This window comes from Pelobates fuscus, chromosome 6, assembly GCF_036172605.1.
Source record: "Pelobates fuscus isolate aPelFus1 chromosome 6, aPelFus1.pri, whole genome shotgun sequence".
Taxonomy (NCBI): Eukaryota; Metazoa; Chordata; class Amphibia; order Anura; family Pelobatidae; genus Pelobates; species Pelobates fuscus.
The window spans coordinates 72,131,163-72,149,016 of record NC_086322.1 but is presented as its reverse complement, the minus strand read 5'-3'; the positions used below and the strand labels follow the sequence as shown (position 1 = coordinate 72,149,016).

The window sequence follows — 17,854 nt, the reverse complement described above, 5'->3', positions numbered from 1 at the left end:
CCCCAGCGGTATGGTATTTTATGGGCAATGAGTTTCTTTGTCAGTGGGCGCAGAGATCGTCGCCCCTCCAAGGTAACTCTGGACAGGTCAGAAAAAAAATGAGTGTTCCTCAAATTGAAAAGGTGACCTGTTACGGATGGCCGCCATAAAGATCAGACGGTCTTGACTCTGTTGGAAGCGGACAATGGAGTCTCTGCTAGTGCCCAGGGTGTCTGTAGTTGGTTTGGGGATTCTATACCATCCATCTAGAGGCATCCCCTTAGCTTGTCTGGAGGAGAATAGCACATTGAGTAACCTGCGAAACAGGTGTGGTAATTCAGTAGGCTCTAGACTGTCAGGCATGCCTCTCATTTTGATATTTTTCCAGCGCCTTTTATCTTCCATTGCCTTTTCTTCTGGGCCGGTGTCTGAGTGCGCTGTAGGGTTGACAGCTGTTTCTCCAGTGACTGTATGCGGTTCTCTTGGTCAGCAGAGTTCAGCTCTGTATGGTGCAAGTGTGCTGAGACTTCATTAATTTCTTCCCGGAATCGCCAGATATTGATCACAATGTTCCGGCATAGATCGTCTAGGACAGTGTTCCCCAACCCCCGGGCCGCGGACCGGTACCGGTCCGTGGATCAAACGGTACCGGGCCGCCCAGGGGTGTGCGAGTCTGCCGGCTAATGCAGGGCTGGCATTGCCCAAGTGCCAGCCCTGCAATGTGCCTGCGGACCGGAGGGGAGATCAGAGATCTCCCTCCCCTGTCTGCAGGCACTGTGCTGACAGCCGGCAGGGGAGGGAGTGAGAGAGGACCCGGGAGCTCTTACCTGCAGCTCCTCCGGGTCCACCTCTCGCGAGATTTGGAGCGTTGCCGCGGTAACCACGGCAACACTCCAAATCTCGCGAGAGTGAACTCTAGCCCTGTAACTGGGCTAGAGTTCATCTCACCACCGCTGGGACCACCAGGGATTCCCCACCGGACCACCAGGGACTAAGAAATGTCCCCCCTCCTCCCAGTAAAGGTAAGAAGGGAGGGGGGACATTAATATATTAATTTTAATTAAATAAAAAATATATAAAAAAGCCTCCCTACCCTCCTTACCCCCCATACACACACTGCCCCATGCACACACTACACACATTGCCCCACAAACACTGCCCCCATGCACACACTACACACATTGCCCCACAAACACTGCCCCCATGCACACACTACAAACACTGCCCCATACACACACTACACACACTGCCCCACAAACACTGCCCCCATGCACACACTACACACACTGCCCCACAATCACTGCCCCCATGCACACACTACACACATTGCCCCACAATCACTGCCCCCATACACACACTACACACACTGCCCCACAAACACTGCCCCTATACACACACTACACACACTGCCCCACAAACACTGCCCCCATGCACACACTACTGGCGCCATAACAAAGGGCAGAGGAGACTTGTGATCGGGCACCAGAGAGAAGGGGCACTGCATGGAAGCAGAGGCAGCTTGGGACAAGGTAGGTAGGAGACTGAAATACAGCCTTGAGTTCCCAGCCACAGAAACTCCCCCAGTCTGTGACTGGGAAAGAAGCTGCTGAGTATAGGTGGTGTTACATCAGCATTAGTCTGCTGGTGTAACACTACCTACCTATCCTGTCTGTCACATACCCTCATATGTACCCCATTTTTATTAACTCTCACATGAACATGCTATATACATTCAGTCTGAGTATGTGTGGGACCCTGAACCAACAATTTTGAGTCTATGTCTTTATGTGACTGTGTTTGTGATTTTCTATGTATGTGTCTGTGTGTTTTTTTTAATATATGTGCTCTTTTTTTTTTTGTCTTATTAAATCAAAACAAGTGGGCCACGGAAAAATTATCAAAGTTTACCGGTCCGCGGCGATAAAAAGGTTGGGGAGCACTGGTCTAGGAGGCTCAGTAGCGTATCCTCTGACTGGAGGTTTTGCAGCTGGCGTTGGTGGTGGAAGCATGGGTCTGATTGGTACCCTAATGTCATAGCCCTCCCAGTCAGCAGAGATCTCGTCGCTGGATGAGTGCCAGTCTGACATTGGTGCCATTTCAGGCCTCCGGGTTGATTTCGGCCTTCACAGGAGCTCTCCAATGTCGGCGGTTGCAGGAGGGTATATCAGCTTTGTACAGAACACTGGTGAGACCTCACTTGGAGTATTGTACGCAGTACTGGAGACCGTATCTCCAGACCGATATTGATACTTTAGAGAGAGTTCAGAGAAGGGCTACTAAACTGGTTCATGGATTGTACGATAAACCAAGGAAAGGTTAAAGGAACGACGAGACAGGGGTGATTTGATTGAACCTTTTAAATACATAAAAAGGAATCAACACAGTAAAAGAAGACTAGATTTAAAAGAAGAAAAACTACCACAACAAGAGCACATAGTCTTAAATTAGAGGGGAAAAGGTTTAAAAATAATATCAGGGAGTATTACTTTACTGAAAGGGTAGTGGATGCATGGAATAGCCTTCCAGCTGAAGTGGTAGAGGTTAACATAGTAAAGGAGTTTAAGCATGTGTGGGATAGGCATAAGGCTATCCTAACTATAAGATAAGGCCAGGGACTAATAAAGTATTTAGAAAATTAGGCAGACTAGATGGGCCAAATGGTTCTTATCTGCCATCACATTCTGTTTCAAAGTTTGTATTTTTTTTTTTTTTACTACGATGCCCCATGCCTTCAGAGAGGTATATAGCAGCTTTGTGTGCAGTAGGTGATAAAATTCCTGTGTTAAATGCTCAATATCGGCGTTTTTGCTCGAATCTCGCAGTATGGCCGCTGGCTCTGCCCCCCAAAAGTTTCACTCTTTACTGGTTAGTGACAAGTGGAGATTTTGAGCCCTGAGGTCAGTATTAACATTTTTAGGACTTAAACAATGTTTCTCTTGCTTTTCATTTGTATAATGTGCTACGGCTGTGTCTGGACCAAACAGGATTGTGAAGTCATTTTCTAAATCTTTAATATAAAATGTAAAATAAAACAGAGCATCACATGGCAAAACAAGAAGCTAGCGCAAATAAATAAAAAGGTTCCTCTTGAAAACTCTTAAACACACACACACACACGCATACATATACGTATGTGTGTTTGTGTTTGAGTTTTCAAGAGGAACCTTTTTATTTATTTGCGCTAGCTTCTTGTTTTGCCATGTGATGCTCTGTTTTATTTTACATTTGTGTGTATATATATATATATATACACACACACACGATTGTAATGCTGTTCATATAATAAAGATAGAACAAATAAACCAAAGTGCTTGTTTTATTTATATTTTGTACAAAAGCAGACAAAATAAAAGGATTTTCCATAATTTAGCATTTAGAGGAAAGGATTTGTCTTTATGTAACGCAGATTACTTTTTACTTCCTGCGAATGGGTCAGACCATACTTTCAGACCTAAAGGAGAAACAAACAAAAAATTGAAGTAGATGAAAATGAATATAAAACACAATCTTAGAAGAGAAATTATGCCCAGATAAGACAAGAGAGAGAATTTGTATAAAGCACTCATATGACAAGTGCTTCTTTAAAGGAACACAAATAAAAAATAAATTGGCACTATCCCAAATGTATTATTCTCACAGAAAAGCATTCATAGTATTTAGCATTTTTCCTTTTCAAAGGTTTTCACAAGGAAGTGCATGTGGTGTCTGTTAGTCTGATATCATACCAACCTAAACTTTGCCATTTTTCTCAAACTGTAATGTTTTACAAGGTCCAAAAAAAAAAAAAAAAAAAGGGGACAGCTTTTAACCGAAAGCAGTCTGGTCAGCAATAGACTGGAACTACTCCTGAAGAAGCAGCTGGTAAACCTGCATTGCAAATTCAATTATCTTTCATTGTATATGGTTGGCAAGGACAGAGACAAAACAGACACCTTTCAGGTCCTTAAAAACGTATTCAGAACGAAGATGAGAAAATTATTGATAGATTGATGGTCAGCTGTCACCAAAGAGCATTTCCCATATTGGCAGTCCAAAACTTAAATACCAGCAACATCCCATCAGTAAGAGATATAGCTGTTTAAGACAACAGTTTAAACTGTTCATAGACATTATGAAACAAGTCAGTGCATTCAACTTTTACATTTATTTATTTATTCTCTTTTTTTTCTGCTTGTGTTTTTTTTTTTTTACTAATATAGTGTGGGAATTACTACAATTGGATATATCTGGTGTCCACCCTGAATACAGACTTGGAAACAGTGGTGAGGTTGCAAACTAGGAGAAATCCAGGAACCAAACAGAAGGATATCTAACAGAGTTTTCTAAAGTCTGAGCCAACTATATGTGGCTCAGAAATATGTGAGTGAGACACTCGACGTATGTGACAGCCCTTTCATACATAGATAGGCATCACTTATACTAAAATTCACTATTTTTTTTTTGTTTTTTTTAAGAAGAAAAAATACAAGAACAACTTACCTACTGGCTGCACGTCTTCCTGAACCACATCAGCCCGATTTACAGCTTGTTCTTTCTCTGGTTTTAAAAAAAAAAAAGAAAACATTATCAGTTCCAGTTATATTTACAGCTTCTCCAGCTCCTACACTGACACAAATGTGCATGAGGATATATATAGCTTGTAATTTACCAGTTACTATATCATTACTTCAAAACAAAAGTATTCCACAACAATTATATACGGTATATAAAAAAAACAAAGCTATTATTAGACATATTTAATCACCAGCTCTTTTCAACGTGTGATTACATTTCTACATTTATTTTAGAAGATAAATGTGAGCATTTTAGGAGGCTCCTGTGTGTTGAAACTAAAATGTAGTTGTGGTCACTGCTGCTCCACCATTTTAGACAATGGTATAGTGCCACCATTTCATGCTAATCCATGCAGCCAGACAGGTCTCATTTATTAAACTTGTTATATGGAAGACCATAATGCGTGTAAAAACAGAGCAATGTGTGAAGCTGCTATGGTCATCAAAATCCCGGGTACATTACCAAATTATGTCATGGATGTTGAAATGATATAGAATTAAAAATAAATCTACTTGAACTGACACAAAACAATTTGAATTGATTAAATTTGAATGGATACCTTTATAGCTCAAAACTCAAAATCTATTAATTTGCTAGCATTTCTTGATGCTCACTTGGCTTTAAACTGTAAGCTTATTTGGTGATGGATTTTGTTAGAATTAAATGTTTGTTTTGTTTTACGCATTGTACAGCGCTTCAGAATAAGTTGGCGTTCTATAGATAATTGTATTTGTGGTGCTCACTATTCATCACTTTTATTGAATTAGTTCTTGGAGTTGCAGTTCAATTGTCAACTTTTGACGGTCAAAGCCAGCAGATGAACTACAATTCCTAGAAACCTAAGGAATGACACGGACAGCATCACTTTGAGCTAATACAAAAAATTGTAGGTTAGGGGAAGCAGCATAGAGGGTGGACTTTTATTAAGTTAATGTAATTTTATTAGAAAGAAAAAAAAAAGAAATTTCTTTGGACCACATTTAACAAAGTGTACTGTATTATAAGAGGTTGTGACTATATCTTGATATAATTATTTTGTATTGCTATTTGCTCTATTTTGTATATTTTTATATTCTTACAACTTGCCTCCACACCCCCCGCCCAAAAAAACAAACAAAAAAACAGCACACTTTTTTTTTTTTTTATTAACAATACAGTAATTATGCAGTAAACACTGTGATAAATAGAACTCTACATTTTTTGTTATTACATGATGTTGAAGTTAGCTTCTTATTCAGTGATAGCTTCTTATTAATCTAACGTTTTTATTCATTCAAAATGTATGGAAATATTATGAACTCTGCAAAATAAGTATTACTTGATTAATACAGTATTCATATGCAAGCCATATTTCTGATATAATAATAATGAAAACAATAAAATGAATAATCAATGTTATTAGCTACATAAATTAACTTCACTCATTCAAATTGGCTCTTGTTTCAGTAAATTAGTACATTGTACCTTCCGCCTCTAAAGCATCAAGATGCCACCTTCAAATCAATGCCATTTAAACTAAATCCATCTTGGATACGTTGGCATTGATTTCTGTAAACTGGGGACCCCTCTTGTCATACAAGAATATTTAGCGTGAACCAAACCACAATTTTGATTAAAAACTGGCATCAAAGTGGCACCATTAACTCAATGCATTTCAATGGGGATTTCTGAATAAGTAACCAAGGTTTCCCTATATGAAAACCATCTTGGCTCACCCAAAATTCTATTGATTTCAATACACTTGGGGCCCCTCTACATCATCCAACGACATTTGGCCTGAGCCAAACCACATTTCGTATCAAAATCTATCACCAAAGTGGCACCATCGATTTAATGCGGATTTCTGAATAATTAACAATTTTAATGTTTTCATTATTATATCAGAAATGTGTAAAAATATGGTTTGTAGATGAATACTGTATTAATCAAGTAATATTTATATTGCACAGTTCATAATATTTACAAACATTTTGAATGAATAAAAAAGTTAGATGAACAAGAAGCTATCTTCCATCACTGAAAAAGAAGCGAACTTCATCTGTATTACTACATCCTTTAGAGGTTGGATGGCAATATTTTAAATTTAGCTCCTTAAAGGAGAAGTTTGTTCACTTACAGAAAACAGATTACACATGCTGGTGTATCAGTTATTTAATATAAATTATTAAGATGTAACGTTTTAAGATGTTATGCAATTTTAAATATAAACAACTATTGAAAAAAAAATCTGTGCAGGATTCTATATTTTGTATTTATTGGTACATACTCAGAGTGACCATGCAGCTCTTTTAGCAGGAGATATTATTATTACTATTATTATTATAACAATAACCCCCTCCCAAACAGCAGTAGGGGGTTATATAATGCAGTGCAACCCAAGCCCTTCACCACCACTGCTGCTGCTGCTGCTGCTGCTGCTTTACATACATCCCAATTCCACTTACTGTATTCATCTATGTGCTTCATAGGGTAAAAATATATAGGGTAAAAAGCTGCTGCCACTGCAGTGATAAAACCCCCGAAAATGAGCACTATTCTGCTATTTCTAGACATGTCTGTCAATGGCTGCAGAGGGCACAGACCACGTGATTCCAACCAGGAAGTAATCGACACTCTGTGTTTAGAACCTCACCGGTGTATGATTGGCTGCTTAAAGAGACCCATAAAAGCCGTCCCCTTTTCGGTGACGTCACAAGGTTCTGGAATCTCACCCTTGCTTTACTCATGGCTAACATTATGTAAATAAAGCAGAAGTTGCCAGAGTTCCATAGAACCAAGAGACATACATTGCTATGATAATTACATTGCATGTTTTAGAACTACAACAGAATGTAAAAGAGGTGTTATTTTCTTTCTCTGTTTTTGCTTGTTAAATATGTACTAAAGGCTACATTTTAAGCGAGTTTTAGTGGAAATTCATCTTGAAGTGTAGTAAACACAAATATGAATAGTAGAATTTTGTCTAAAATAAATTATCAGACCATTTCTCCAACTCAGATGTGTGCCCTGACTGTGCCAGGCATGTACTGGATTGTGATGTCCTTTGATAAATATTTATTACAACTAAACCAATTTACCAATAACTACAGCAGAATTTCTATTGAAATGGCAAATTGAAAAGCCTCCATATAAAAGCCCCAAGCTATGCAATATGTCATGGCAGGTTGATAAGTCCCCTTTTGGGCTTCTGTTTTGTCCGAAATGAGACATAAGCCAGGTAAATGAGTTGGTGAATATGGGGAATTGGAAAGCTTGGCATGCCTACAATGTGATACTATAACTACATTCAGGCTGTTCTCATGGCTGTGGCAGAATGAAATGACTGTGTTTACTGTAATGAGACATACATGGTTTGACTTTGTGACATCTGCCATGGAAATTAAACCTAATCAGCAAATTTGGAAGAGGTTGGTGACAAAATTATTTAAAAAGTGTCAAAATCATCTTAGTTAAAGGACAGCTGTCACCAAATGTTCACTTCTCAGGTTTTTTTTTTAATTGTATGACATGTATTGAAACTTAATTACATTTTTTTTTGCTCATGTTAGAATAGATTCCACTGTTATGTGACCAGCTGTCATGTAGCTTTTAGAGTGCTGATGTGTACGCCATCTTCTGTCTAAAAAGTGTTATATGACCACATAAATGCCTGGGCAATGGACATTCCTTCCCTAGTTCCATGTACACGTATATCCTCGCACTTTTGGCACAGTGGAGGGATGGGGGTTGAATTAATTTACATGGTATGCCCTCGCTGTGCCAGGACAGCCAGGCAAGCTGTGTAAATTAAAACTTAAAAAAACAAATGCATATTTTTTAAAGCACAGCACCTAGCAATTTTAAGTACCTACCAGTTTATGCAAAACACTCTCAAGTGCCAGTTCTGCTTAAAAAAAAAAAAAAAAAATGTAAAACGTAGCAAAAATGGTAAACATTGGCCTGGCTTCACAAGCACAGTATATTAAAAACTACACTGGCACACAAAGAGTTCAAGCATTTATACCACCCTAGTTCCTGTTTAATGCATTCTCAGCACCCATCTAAACAGGTTTTTATCATTCTAAAACATCTCCTTTGCAGGGGGAGGAGCACTGACCATCCCTGGATCCCTGTGACTGGAGGAGGAGGAGGCTGAGACACCTGCCTCAGTAAACATACACGTCTCTCAGTCAATCTCCCCTTCCACCTGGCAGGCTGTCCCCGCCTCTATGCAGAATACTGAGACAGAGAGAAGTGTGGCTGTGCATGTCTTAGGAGGGAAGCACTGACTATGGAGATCCCCTGTACACACTGGCTGGACCCCAGAACCCCTCTCTTCCTGCTTTGCATGGTGAGAATGTGATACCCTTTGTCAATGTCTGCATGTTCCCCTCACCTGGCATGTATTGTATGTGCTTGGCACCCTGTCAGACACTGCATCTGCCTTACATGGAGCACAGACAGCCTGACCTAAATATATCTATCTACCCAGGGCTTAACCATGCAGATCCAATAGCTTGCTGAGCTGCAACTGCTGTCTGAGATGGCAACAACGTATTATATTATACATTGTCACTCCAACACAAATCTACAGTCTCTGTAATATGTGCCCAGGGCAGGTCTGTTACTATCTGCCTTTCTTCCTGACTCACCTTTTCAGGTAACACAGGTATACTATAGGGAGGGCCATTACTGGACTGCTACTGTATAACCTGGTTCTGGGATATCTGTAATTCTTAATGCAATACAAATACTTTTATCAATTGAAACTCGTAGTGAAAGCTAAACAATAATTTCCATACAGGGTGTCTTACTGCCTAAAGTCATAGTGTATCCATTTTTCATGAGAAGTATATTCTAATCTGTTTGATAGCTGAATAGATGGACATACATCATATATAAGCCAGACCCATAACTGCAGGTTACATGTTTATTGTAATTCCATAACACTCTGATTTTATAAACATTGCAGCTAAATATATGAAAGTATGTAACAGCCCATATAACCTAGAAATATATATAATATATATGTTAGGTTCAGTTTCACACAAAACAAAGGGATTACGAACACCACTTGTATTGAGTGACAGGGTAACTTGACCATCAGAGCTATCGGCATAGCCTTGGGGTGAGCACTTAAAGTAAATGACTTACTATATATAATTATTTTACTCTAGTGATGACCAGGTGTCAGATATAGATATTGTTTTTTTTTCTTCAAAAAAGTATAGTTAACAAGTATCAGTTTTGGTTTAGAGTCACTTATAGTGAGTGGCTCACAACCACTGTGGCTGTGAAGATGTGCATTTTATGCTAATTGCCTGTGAGCTTAATTTGTGCATTATTAAAGGGGCCTGGCATTCAGCATCTTGATAAGTGAGCTTTTAGGTACCTCGGTATACTGTTGGATTGTGTTCAGTTACTCTGTACAAAGCATTCATGTAATTCCTTTTTAATGTTTTCTTTGGGACTATATGAAACCTTGATTTCAATAGCTGCAGATATTGTATCTGCAGCAACTGTAAACCTTCTCACATTTACCATGACATAGAATTTCCCATCTGTGCTTCTCATTGAGAATCCTTGTAGGCCTCCTGCTTGTGCATGCCCCTGTCCAATCACAGACTTCTCGGAGTCCATTAAGAAGTCTTTTTTAAAGGCAGGAGCGCAGAAAACTCTGGTCTTGATTTCCCAGTGTGATGTTCCCCATTTTGAATTTATTTATTTTTAAAATGAAGAAACAAAGTATTGCAATTGTATTTATCTAGGAGAGTCATGCAGTATTCATTTGGCATTCTCCATGTGATTCTGACCAATATTTACATCTCAATGAATAAGCAACGCTAAACCTCACTCCATCAATTCCTCTTTAAAATTAGACCGTGATGTTTATATATATATATATATTTATTTTTTAAAATATATTTATATTTGGACTACCTGTACCATAACTGCAGAGTCTGTTATCCAGCCTCAATGCTGCTCTTGTCTGTGAAATTCCCTATGAAAATAAAACACGTGTGAAAAACACAAAAATTAAATATAACTGACAGAATAGATTGAGGTTGGTGCTGAAATGGTTAAATGAAAAGTGTCAAAATGATCTTAGTTAAATATTCATGGGGAATTTACTTTCTACAATATATACATTTGTGTTTCAGTTTTATATTCTGGGGCTACTTTTAAAGTGGTAATCTCAGCATACCAGATTTTGCAGAGGTCTAGCCTAAAGAATACAATTTACTCCTTGCAATATTAGTTCTATAATTTCCCAAAAATTATAGAAATGCTAGACATGTTGGCCATTTAAATAATCAGGTGAATCTATTTTGAGTTATTTTTCTTTAATTGCATTTATTTTGTGGAAATTATTAAACGCAAAACTGAGAAAACATATTTTTCCTTTCATTTCTAAAAAAAATATTTTTTAAAGGGATGCTATAGTGCCAGGAAAACAATGCCGTTTTCCTAGCACTATAGGTTTAATAAGTCCCCCCTTCCCTCGCACTCCCCCTCCCGCGCAGCTGAAGGGTTAAAACCCCTTCAGTCACTTACCTGAATCAAGCGCCGATGTCCCTTCGGCGCTGGGTCAGGCTCCTCCCCTGCCGCCATCATCCAATGACGGATACCTAATGTGCATGCGTGGAAATGGCCGCATGCGCATTAGACTTCCCCATTGGAAAGCATGATTAAATCTTGTCTTTTCCCATCAATTGTCACATGCCACATCAGATAGTAAAACGCAAGGGCGGCAGAGATTAATCAATATCTGTGTTTTACTATGTTTTGCTTTTTCTGTATGCGGCATGTATACACTCATCCAGAATTAATCTTGAATTCCAATATAACTCCAAGCCATGTATAGGAAGTTTTTCATAAGGGTTCAATTGTTATGAAAAATCAGGAGTGCCAGTTCTACATTTAAAAGTAAGGTGCCTGGTAGAGAGATTGCCAGTGTTTTGGCACCCTTAAAGGAACACTATAGTCACCTAAATGACTTTAGCTAAATAAAGCAGTTTTAGTGTGTAGATCATTCCCCTGCAATTTCACGGCTCAATTCACTGTCATTTAGGAGTTAAATCACTTTGTTTCTGTTTATGCAGCCATAGCCACACCTCCCCTGGCTATGATTGACAGAGCCTGCATGAAAAAAAAAATGGTTTCACTTTCACACAGATGTAATTTACCTTAAACAATTGTATCTCAATCTCTAAATTGAACTTTAATCACATACAGGAGGCTCTTGCAGTGTCTAGCAAGCTATTAACATAGCAGGGGATAAGACAATCTTAATTAAACAGAACTTGCAATAAAGAAAGCCTAAATAGGGCTCTCTTTACAGGAAGTGTTTATGGAAGGCTGTGCAAGTCACATGCAGGGAGGTGTGACTAGGGTTAATAAACAAAGGGATTTAACTCCTAAATAGCAGAGGATTGAGCAGTGAGGCTGCAGGGGCATGTTCTATACACCAAAACTGCTTCATTAAGCTAAAGTTGTTCAGGTGACTATAGTGTTCCTTTAATGAAAATACAAATAGCAACATTTGGTGACTATGCTTGGGCACCTGTAAAGAGGAGATATGTGTAGAGAAAATTGTCTTATAGTATATCCAACAAAACAGCCCTTGCTGCTTTAGAAAGACTGAGCACCACTAGGCAGACTTATACGGTATTATACAGGTATTAGGTCATTCATTCCAGTAGATAGCAAGATCCTGAGAACGCATACTTTATAGTAGTTAAGAGAGCAGTCTGTTGAGTCAGACAAGGGTGTTGGTGAACGATAGGATAAATATTAACAAGAGGAATAATAAAGTCATATAAGTCATGTAACGATACATTGCCCTGTGATTGTAAATGGAAAATAAAGCAAACACATTGAACCATGGCTCAGAATTGCAAGTCCTATAAGTAGCGAGTCCTTCTGTGCCACTAGCCCAACTGTCCATGCCAGTAGCCCAGTTAATTTCTTATGCTACTGTAACAACCCCTTAATGATGCCCCTATCACAATTTTTTAATGCCAGTAGCCTGGCCCATCTCTTTTGCGACAAGCACAAATCATCCCCTGTGCCATTAGCACCATACCTCCTCTGTGCCACTAGAAAAAAAAACACATGACTGGAGCCCAGGTTTTCACTCTGCACTACTGCAATCCCCATGTCCTGTCCCAGGTGCCAGTCATTCCTGATGTACAGTGGTGTTAGTGTGGCTGGCTAAACATTCCATACATGTTACTGTGATCAGAACAATGCAGCACTCACATGGCTAGCAATGTATTTATACATGGTGACGAGTCTAAAATTCACCAACTCATTCAAGCTGAAGATTCCTTTTCCAGTTTATCCATTTTACCTTCTTTTTGCAAGTAGGGTCTTAACTCGCTTTTTTTTCTTCTTTACATTTTTTTTTTTAATTGTTTTAAATAATAGAAGAATATCATGGGTGTTGGGGTTCCATTTCCAAACACCATTAATTTTTTTTATTTAGAAAAAGAAAACTAAATGTAATGATAAATTAAAACAATATTTAATTTGTACGATATGTAAAAAAAATACTTTTTGTTATGGTGCCTAAACTGTCCCTTTAACTAATACAACATTCATACTATCTGTACCATAGTTGGTTCTGAATGAAATGTGCAAAATAAAGTTAATAAGAATCCAGAAAATATTGCAGTTGAGGATTTTATGTTTATGTTTCAACAAAATGTATTCTTCGGGAAGCACATTTGTAACATATTTCATAAGGGATTTTTTTTTTTTTTTTAAACAATGAATCAATATTATTAGTTCCTACCAAACTGAAACATTATTTTGTTTTTGCTTAAAAAATACAAAGCTATAAATGAGGGACAAGTTATCAATATTCTGATCTTTGACAACAAAGTTTATGTAAAGTCACTGGCTAATAGTGAACAGCTAAAATTGATGCAGATTAGACCAGCAGTACGGAGTTCGTGAACACTCCCTACACACACCTTGTGTACGCCTATCTTATTACCAGCATTTAAGTAGAAAATCAGTAATGGTAATGCAATTTAAACAGCTTAACATTTAACCTTTACAGTGCCTGAGGGCTATATATTATCTCACCCTCAAATTCAAAGGATTCATTGTCTCGTTAAGCAATTCAATAGCATATTAAAACAGACCGAATTAAAATTGCTTTCTCTCTCCAGGTTCCATTGCTGTGTTTCGCGAAGGAGACCACATCCATTTCCAAAGAAACCAAGCAACCATTTTTGTACGAGGATTTTGTTAGGCTTCACAACTTGCCAAAATATGCTGCTGACTCAGACATTTCTGTGGAATATATGTGCACCAGGCCTTGCACGATCCACGTCGATATCATGGCTTCGTCCGAATTCAAGACAGGAATTCTAGTGTTCAAAAATCGTTGGAAAAACAAAAAATATCTCAGAGAGACGCGGACACGTACAGTGAGCTTGGTGTTTCCGAGCATCACGGTTTATCGTAGTGACTATTTTTACAGAAACTCCATTGATGTATATTACTCGGTTGTCAGAGCCTGGGTGGTGCACAATGACAATGTAAGAGCAGGTGCAAAATACAGCGAAAATATTTTAAACGCGACAGCGAAAACCTTTGCTGTGTTAGAACAAATTCCACTTCTTCAACGTCCTTACAGAGACCACCAGATATGTTTATCATGGTATTTTGAAGTTACATGGATGAAAAGAGAACACTCATTTTTTACCTGCCCGTATGAAACTGGTGGGTATGAAATGAACGTCCGTTTTATGTAATCAATAATGTATTTGTTCCTGGAGTGATTTTTATTAACTTTGCAATAAAATGTATAAAGAGCAATTTGAGGCATAGTTTTAAGGTGGAGGAATCCCTTTAGAAAACAAGAATATTTCTGCTGATAGCTTCACTTAAAGAACATTTCTCCATAATTGTTCTTTCTCTATAAGCGCCAGTGTGCCTTTAAGTGGTTTTGACATCTGTAAAATTGAGGTTATGTATAAAGAGCTATTCAGTGAAGCTTTTAGCATGGACATACCATTAGTTTCCATAGTGATTTGTCCACTAGAGATGTCCCGAATAGTTCGCTGGCGAATAGTTCCTGGTGAACATAGCTTGTTCGCGTTCGCCACGGCAGGCGAACATATGCGATGTTCGGTCCGCCCCCTATTCATCATCATTGAGTAAACTTTGACCCTGTACCTCACAGTCAGCAGACACATTCCAGCCAATCAGCAGCAGACCCTCCCACCTCCTGGACAGCATCCATTTTAGATTCATTCGGACGCTGCATTCTTAGTGAGAGGGGGGACAGTGTAGCTGCTGCTGATTTAATAGGGAAATCGATAGCTAGGCTAGCGTATTCAGTGTCCACTACAGTCCTGAAGGACTCATCTGATCTCTGCTGTAAGGACAGCACCCCAAAAAGCCCTTTTTAGGGCTAGAACATCAGTCTGCTTTTTTTTTTTCCTGTGTAATCTAATTGCAGTTGCCTGCCTGCCAGCGTGTGTGTCAGGCTCACAGCGTATACTGTGCACACTTGCCCAGTGCCACCACTCATATCTGGTGTCACAATAGCTTGCATTTAAAAAAAAACAAAAAACCTTTTTTGACTGTGAAATAATAGCAGTCAGTTTCCTTCACGCGTGTGCATTTCAGGGCCTGCCAGGGCACAGTGTCACACCAGTACAACTCATATCTGGTGTAACAGTAGTGTACATTTAAAAAAATAGAATTTTGACTGTAATAGATTGAATAGCAGTTAGTTGTCTGCAAGCGTGTGTGTCAGGCCTACAGCGTCTACTCTGCCAACTTCTGCCAGTGCCACTCATATCTGTTGTCATGGTAGCTTGCACGCATAGTACCACTAATTGAAAATAAAATGACAGGCAGAGGCAGGCCACCCCGCAGGGGCCGTCGTGGTCGTGGTGCTGTGACTTCCTTTGGCCTTAGAATAATGCTCAGTGTTCAGAGGCCACGTACCCTGAACTCGAAAAGTTCTGAGGACATAGTTGACTGGCTAACACAGGACACCCAATCTTCTACAGCTTCCTCTCGGAACCTTAACGCACCATCCTCCTCCAGCTTAGCTTCGGGCACCTCTCAAGTTACCACTCGTCCGCCTGCCGCCACCACCAACACTAGCACCACAGCCGCTTCACTTGATCTGTCAGAGGAGTTATTTACACATCAGTTGGAAGAAATGAGTGATGCGCAACCATTATTGCCAGATGATGTAGATAACAGGGATATGTTTCAGTCAGGCAGCATTACACACATGGACGTACGGTGTGATGATGATGATGATGTTGTACCCACTGCTGCTTCCTTTGCTGAGTTGTCAGATACAAGTGAAGCGGTTGATGACGATGCGTCCGTGGATGTCACGTGGGTGCCCGCTAGAAGAGAAGAAGAACATGGGGAGACAGAGAGGAGGAGGAGACGAGTTGGAAGCAGGGAGAGGTCGTCGCAAGGAGCTAGTGGCACAGTCAGACAGCATGCATCGGCACCCGGGGTCAGCCAGACAGCATGCCAATCAACGCATGCTGTTGCCACCACCAGAATGCCGTCATTGCAGAGCTCAGCAGTGTGGCATTTTTTTTGTGTGTCTGCCTCTAACAACAGCGATGCCATTTGCAACCTGTGCCAAAAGAAACTGAGTCGTGGGAAGTCCAACACCCATCTAGGTACAACTGCTTTGCGAAGGCACATGATTGCACATCACAAACACCTATGGGATCAAGAGATGAGTACAAGCAGCACACAAACTCAAAGCCGCCATCCTCCTCCTGGTCCAGCATCTTAAGCCACATCAACCACTGCTGTCCTCCTTTCCCCCTCTCAACCATCCACCACTCCGTCTCTCGCCTTGAGCAGTTCCTGCTCATCTGCCCACAGTCAGGTGTGTGTCAAGAACATGTTTGAGCGTAAGAAGCCAATGTCACAGTCACCCCCTTGCCCGGCATCTGACAGCTGGCTTGTCTGAACTCTTAGCCCGCCAGCTTTTACCATACAATCTGGTGGAGTCTGAGGCGTTCCAAAAATTTGTAGCTATTGGGACACCGCAGTGGAAGGTACCCGGCCGAAATTTCTTTGCACAAAAGGCAATCCCCAACCTGTACTCGATTGTGCAAAAGGAAGTAATGGCATGACTGGCACACAGTGTTGGGGCAAGGGTCCATCTGACCACTGATACCTGGTCTGCAAAGCATGGTCAGGGCAGGTATATCACCTACACTGCGCATTGGGTAAACCTGCTGACGGCTGCCAAGCATGGAATGCGTGGCTCTGCAGAGGAGTTGGTGACACTGCCACCACTTGCAGGCAGTCCTGCTGCCACCTCCTTTACTCCTCCTACTCCATCCTCTTCCATAACCTCCTCGGCTGAGTCCTCTTCTGCTGCTGCGTCTTGCTCCACATCAACGGCACCCCCCCCATCTCCCCAGGTACTATTCCACATCCCGGATATGGCAGTGTCACGCCGTCTTGGGGTTGACTTGCCTGAAAGCAGAGAGTCACACCGGACCAGCACTCCTGTCTGCCCTGAACGCACAGGTGGATCAGTGGCTGACTCCGCACCAACTGGAGATCGGCAAAGTGGTTTGTGACAACGGAAGAAATTTGTTGGCGGCATTGAATTTGGGCAAGTTGACACATGTGCCGCGCATGGCACATGTGTGTAATCTGATTGTACAACGCTTTGTGCATAAGTACCCAGGCTTACAGGACGTCCTGAAGCAGGCCAGGAAGGTGTGTGGCCATTTCAGGCGTATCTACACGGGCATGGCGCACTTTTCAGATATCCAGCGGCAAAACAACATGCCAGTGAGGCGCTTAATTTGCGACAGCCCGACACGTTGGAATTCAACACTCCTAATGTTCGACTGCCTGCTCCAACAAGAAAAAGCCGTTAATGACTATTTGTATGACCGGGGTGCTAGGACAGCCTCTGCGGAGCTGGGAATTTTTTTGCCACGTTACTGGACGCTCATGCGCAATGCCTGTAGGCTCATGCGTCCTTTTGAGGAGGTGACAAACCTAGTCAGTCGCACCGAAGGCACCATCAGCGACATCATACCATTTGTTTTCTTCCTGGAGCGTGCCCTGCGAAGAGTGCTCTATCAGGCCGTAGATGAGCGTGAAGAGGAAGAGGAAGAGTTGTGGTCACCATCACCACCAGAAACAGCCTTATCAGCATCGCTTGCTGGACCTGCGGCAACGCTGGAAGAGGATTGTGAGGAAGAGGAGTCAGAGGAGGAATGTGGCTTTGAGGAGGAGGAGGAGGAAGACCAACCACAACAGGCATCCCAGGTTGCTCGTTGTCACCTATCTGGTACCCGTGGTGTTGTACGTG

General features: G+C 40.7%; 2 protein-coding genes across 2 annotated transcripts in view; one reads left to right on the top strand and one right to left on the bottom strand.

Annotated features, from left to right (window-relative positions):
- Window positions 1–3,274: 3,274 nt before the first annotated feature.
- SMIM20 (small integral membrane protein 20) lies at window positions 3,275–7,151 on the bottom strand. The gene is made up of 3 exons (XM_063459902.1): window positions 6,978–7,151; window positions 4,459–4,515; window positions 3,275–3,430 (listed from the first exon to the last, which is right to left on the bottom strand). Exons 1-3 carry the CDS (start codon window positions 7,084–7,086, stop codon window positions 3,387–3,389), a joined length of 210 nt encoding a protein of 69 aa, XP_063315972.1. The 5' UTR covers window positions 7,087–7,151; the 3' UTR covers window positions 3,275–3,386.
- Window positions 7,152–8,664: 1,513 nt separating this feature from the next.
- The window catches only part of SEL1L3 (SEL1L family member 3), a 58,752-nt gene continuing 49,562 nt past the window's right edge, over window positions 8,665–17,854 (top strand). Inside the window, exons 1-2 of the mRNA XM_063457852.1 lie at window positions 8,665–8,863; window positions 13,692–14,247. Coding sequence (XP_063313922.1) covers window positions 8,804–8,863; window positions 13,692–14,247 — 616 coding nt within the window. The 5' untranslated portion in view covers window positions 8,665–8,803. The remainder of the gene's footprint in view (window positions 8,864–13,691; window positions 14,248–17,854) is intronic.